Source organism: Mandrillus leucophaeus, unplaced genomic scaffold, assembly GCF_000951045.1.
Source record: "Mandrillus leucophaeus isolate KB7577 unplaced genomic scaffold, Mleu.le_1.0 Scaffold679, whole genome shotgun sequence".
NCBI classification, from domain to species: Eukaryota; Metazoa; Chordata; class Mammalia; order Primates; family Cercopithecidae; genus Mandrillus; species Mandrillus leucophaeus.
In genome coordinates, this window is record NW_012107352.1 from 134306 (window position 1) to 139757 (window position 5452).

The window sequence follows — 5452 nt, forward strand, 5'->3', positions numbered from 1 at the left end:
TGTTTCTCCAGTCCAAACAGGCAAATAGCTGCAATGTCACCATAGACGACTTGGATGCCGAGAAGTGCTATGCTTTCCGGGCCCGGGTGAAGGCCATGGAGGATGCGTATGGGCCAGACACGTACCCGAGCGACTGGTCAGAGGTGACGTGCTGGCAGAGAGGCGAGACTCGGGGTAATGTTTGTTACGCAGCAGGGCCGCATAACCTTGTCACCGGGCTGGCGTAGCCATAGCCACCGACACTGTCCTGCCTTCTTGGGAGGTGGGAGGGAGTGTGTTTGTGAGCAGAGCGTGTGTCTGAGCAAGCTCAGTCTTCTCTCATCCTCCAGGGCTCCATCTAGAAAGCAACAAGCAATTCCGCTCCTTGCTTTGCTCCCTGCCCGCTTTCACTCGGGCCAGTTTTCCTTCTTTTTTTTTTTTTTTTAATTTTGAGACAGAGTCTCAGTCTGTCGCCCAGGCTGGAGTGCAGTGGTGTGATCTCAGCTCACTGCAACCTCCGCTTCCCGGGTTCATGCCGTTCCCCGCCTCAGCCTCCCGGGTAGCTGGGATGACAGGCAGGCACCACCAAGCATGGCTAATTTTTGTATTTTTAGTAGAGTCGGGTTTCCCCGTATTGGCCAGGCTGGTCTCAAACTCCTGACCTTGTGATCCGCCCGCCTCGGCCTCCCAAAGTGCTGGGATTAAAGGCGTGAGCCACAGTGCCCAGCTTTCAATGTATCTTTTCAGGGGGCATAATTTCAGGTGTACAGCCACCAACAGCCAAAAGCAAGCTCTCCTATGCTGTAAAGACCCCCAGCAACCACAAGCCTCCAAAGGCTGCATGTGGAACCTGCCCTTACTTCCTGGGAATGGCTGTGGGATGTGTTCTTATCCAGAGACACAGTGTCTCTTTCCGGAATATTTTCCATAGGAATCAAAATTTGTTGACACTAACATTCATTAAAAAAAAAAATTGAGACCTGTCTCTACTAAAAATACAAAAATTAGCCCGGTGTGGTGGCAGGTGCCTGTAATCCCAGCTACTCAGGAGGCTGAGGCAGGAGAATCACTGTATTAAAAATACCAGACGGGGCTGGGCCCAGGGGTTCAAGCCTGTGATCCCAGCACTGTGGGAGGCCGAGGCAGGCTTGAGGTCAATCACCTGAGGTCTGGAGTTTGAGACCAGCCTGGCCAACACGGAGAAACCCCATCTCTACTAAAAAATACAAAAAAATTAGCTGGGCGTGGTGGCACCTGCCCTGTAATCCCAGCTACTCGGGAGGCTGAGGCAGGAAAATCGCTTGAATCCGGGAGGTGGAGGTTGCAGTGAGCTGAGATCGTGCCCCTGCACTCCAGCCTGGGTGACAGAGTGAGATTCTGTCTCAAAAAAAAAAAATAAATAAATAAAGTAAGTAAAAGATTTGCTGACACTAATATTTACAAAACAAAAACAAAAACAAAAACAAAAACCAAAAAAAACCGAAACAACAAATAAACAATGAAGAAGAAAAAAACCACGAAACAATGAGGAGGGTGGTTGGGGATGAGATGAACCATCATGTTGAAAATGCCCAGCAGCCTTTTCGTTTCGTTTCAGATTCGTGCCCAGAGCCTCGCACGCCTCCCAAACCGAAGCTGTCCAAATTTATGTTAGTTTCCAGCCTGGCCATCCTTCTGATGGTGTCTCTTCTCCTTCTATCTTTACGGAAATTATGGAGGTAAGGAGGACACCTGCCAGGCATGGGTGGAGGATTTTGCTTGCAGAGTATCTGTGAAGTGGGAGAAAAGATTAATAGCCTGACAGAATCATTTCAGAGGGGCCGGGCACGGTGGCTCCCACCTGTAACCCCAGCACTTTGGGAGGCCGAGGCTGGCAGATCACAAGGTCACGAGTTCGAGACCAGCCTGGCCAATATGGTGAAATCCTATCTCTACTAAGAATACAAAAATTAGGGTCAGACGCAGTGGTTCACGCCCGTGATCCCAGCACTTTGGGAGGCTGAGGCAGGTGAATCACGAGGTCAAGAGATCGAGACCATCCTGGCCACCGGCATGGCCAACATGGTGGAACCCCGTCTCTAATAAAAACACAAAAATTAGCCGGGCGTGGTGACGTGCACCTGTAGTCCCAGCTAGTTGGGAGGCTGAGGCAGGAGAATCGCTTGAACCCAGGAGGTGGAGGTTGTAGTGAGCCGAGATCGCGCCACTGCACTCCAGCCTGGGTGACAGAGCAAGACTTCGTCTCAAAAAACAAAACAAAACAAAAAAAAAAACCAAAAAATTAGTTTGGCTAGGTGCAGTGGCTCACACCTGTCATCCCAGTACTTTAGGAGGCTGAGGCGGGTGGATTACCTGAGGTCAGGAGTTCGAGACTAGCCTGGCCAACATTCCAAAACCCCCACTTCTACTAAAAATATAAAAATTGGTCGGGTGCACTAGCACACGCCTGTAATCGCAGCTACTCTGGAGGCTGAGGGAGGAGAATTGCTTGAACCCAGGAGGTGGAGGTTGCAGTCAGCTGAGATTGCACCATTATACTCCAGCCTGGGTGACAAGGGTGAAACTCTGTCTGAAAAAAAGAAAACACAAAATGAGCCGGGCATGGTAGCATGTTCTTGTAGTCCCAGCTACTTGGGAGGCCGAGGCGGAAGAATGGCTTGAGGCTAGGAGTTTAAGGCTGCAGTGAACTGTGACTGCACCACTGCACTCCAGCCTGGGTGACACAGCGAGATTCCGTCTCTCAAAAAGAAAAGCAGCCCAGGTAAAGCTGGGCAGCTTGGTGACGGCAGCAAGAAGAATCGTACAAGGTCTGATATTGTCGTTGCTCAAGCTGTGACTGAATTTTCAGCTTTGGATCCAGTTAGAGATCTAGCCGAAACAATATTCTTTCAGACCCCAGAGAGAGCTTTTCAAAAATGTGGAGGGTGAGTCATTTTCTTATTTATTTATGTGTGTGTGTATTGTGAGACGGAGTCGCGCTCTGTCACCCAGGCTGGAGTGCAGTGGTGCGATCTCGGCTCACGGCAACCTCTGCCTCCCGGGTTCAAGCCATTCTCCTGCCTCAGCCTCCTGAGTAGCTGGGGAGTTAAGTCATTTTCTTATTTATTTATTTATGTGTGTCTTTATTTTGAAATGGAGTCTCACTGTGTCGCCCAGGCTGGAGTGCAGTGGCACGATCTCGGCTCACTGCAACCTCCGCCTCCCGGGTTCAAGCGATTCTCCTGCCTCAGCCTCCCGAGTAGCTGGGAGGTTGAGTCATTTCTCGTATTCATTTATTTATGTGTGTGTTTATTGTGAGATGGAGTCCCGCTCTGTTGCCCAGGCTGGAGTGCGGTGGCGCGATCTCCGCTGACTGCAACCTCCACCTCCCGGGGTCAAGCAATTCTCATGCCCCAGCCTCCTGGGGAGCTGGGATGACAGGCACCTGCCACCATGCCCGGCTCATTTTTGTATTTTTAGTAGAGAAGGGGTTTCACCATGTTGTCCAGGCTGGTCTCAAACTCAAGTCCACCCACCTCGGCCCCCCACAGTGCCGGGATGACAGGTATGAGCCACCGTGCCCGGCCTGCGTGTTGATTTTAATGCGGCTCGGTTGTGTCTGAATTTGAAAGGGAACAGGGTAGAAGGAAGCATGTCCAACTCTGACTTCCTGTGATGTCTCAAACTAGGTTTTAAGATAACTTTGGAATCACCTTGACCCTGTGGAGAGTCCGTCAGCCTGTTGCAGGGCTTAGAATTTTATTTTTGGGGGCCAGGCACGGTGGCTCATGCCTTTGATCCCAGCACTTTGGGAGGCCGAGGCGGGTGGATCACCTGAGGTTGGGAGTTTGAGACCAGCCTGGCCAACACGGAGAAACCCCGTCTCTACTAAAAATACAAAATTAGCCGCGTGCGGTGGTGCATGTCGCTAATCCCAGCTACTCAGGAGGCTGAGGCGGGAGAATGGATTAGAACCGGGGAGGCGGAGGTGGCGGTGAGCCGAGATCACGCCATTGCGCTCCAGCCTGGGCAACAAGAGTGAAATTCTGTCTCAATAAAACAACAAAAAAAGAATTTTATTTTTGGTTTAGAAGGGTATCCGTTTCAGAGCCCCCGCATGCCCCCGACAAGAGCTTTGGAGGGGACTTAGACCTCCCAGACGAGATGGCTTTTCTGTTCCATTGGGAACGGCGTGGTTTCCGTGGGAGGCTGCCCGGTTCTGGGGACGTCTGCGGTGGGTACCATGTGGACACTGTCTGTGGTGTGTCTGTTGTGTTTGAGCTACAGAACGTTTCCTCCTGGTAGGAGTGGATCACAGACACCCAGAACGTGGCCCACCTCCACAAGATAGCAGGTGCAGAGCCAGAAGGTGGCCCTGAGGAGTCCCTGGTGGTCCAGTTGGCCAAGACGGAAGCCAACTCACCCGGGACGCTGGACCCACAGACCGAGGACAAAGAGGTGTCTGGGGGATCCCTCCTGCTTCCCCACCAGCCGCCCCTGCAAGGCGGTGATGTGGTCACTCTCGGGGGCTTTACCTTTGTGATGAATGACAGCTCGTATGTGGCGTTATGATGGAGAGACAACTGTCAACAGCCAACGTCAGGATCCACGTTGACGTTTAAAGACCGAGGGGAGTGTCCCGGGGACTCCACACCACCATGGACGGGCATGGTCCCCTCCAGTGATAGTACAGCTAGGAGCCTCTGAAGACCCAGCCTCACCGCCTAATGAACATGCTCTTACACTCAGTTTCCCCCACGTGGGTCTCTCTGTCCAAAGGCTTGATGGCGGATGGGAGCCAATTACTGGAGGAGACGCTCTCCCAGTTCCCTTTTGTGCCTGAACGTTGTGACGTAAACCCCAAGGCAGGACGTCCAAAATGCTCTAAGACCATCTTCCGCACTCTGTAAGCCCCCAGTTCCATCCATGTTCCATTTCCATAGGACTGGATTCTCTGAGAAATTTTCGTTTGTTTGTTTGGAGACGGAGTCTCACTCTGTCACCCAGGCTGGAGCGCAGTGGCACGATCTCGGCTCGCCGCAACCTCTGCCCCCCGAGTTCAACGGATTCTCCCGCCTCAGCCTCCTGGGTACCTGGGATTACAGGTGCCCACCACCAGACTCGGCTAATTTTTGTATTTTTAGTAGAGACGGGGTTTCACCACGTTGGCCAGGCTGGTCTCGAACTCCTGACCTCAGGCGATTCGCCCACCTTGAACTCCCAGAGTGCTGGGATGACAGGCGTGAGCCACCACCTCCCTTCAAGTAATTCTTCTGCTTCAGCCTCCTGAGTAGGTGGGATTACAGGTGCCTGCCACCATGCCTGGCTTTTTTTTTTTTTTTTTTTTTTTACTTGCTATAGGGTTTCACCATGTTGGCCAGGCTGGTCTCAAACTCCTGACCTCAGGTGATCCACCTGCCTCAGCCTCCCAAAGTGCGGGGATAACAGGCGTGAGCCACCATGGCCAGATCTCAGAGGAATTTTTTTTTTTTTT

General features: G+C 52.1%; 1 protein-coding gene across 1 annotated transcript in view; it reads left to right on the plus strand.

Annotated features, from left to right (window-relative positions):
* Positions 1 to 4530, plus strand: part of CRLF2 (cytokine receptor-like factor 2) — a 44957-nt gene extending 40427 nt beyond the window's left edge. The window contains exons 3-6 of the mRNA XM_012002127.1: positions 12 to 174; positions 1577 to 1697; positions 2769 to 2838; positions 4264 to 4530. Coding sequence (XP_011857517.1) covers positions 12 to 174; positions 1577 to 1697; positions 2769 to 2838; positions 4264 to 4530 — 621 coding nt within the window. The remainder of the gene's footprint in view (positions 1 to 11; positions 175 to 1576; positions 1698 to 2768; positions 2839 to 4263) is intronic.
* The last annotated feature ends 922 nt before the right edge of the window (positions 4531 to 5452 follow it).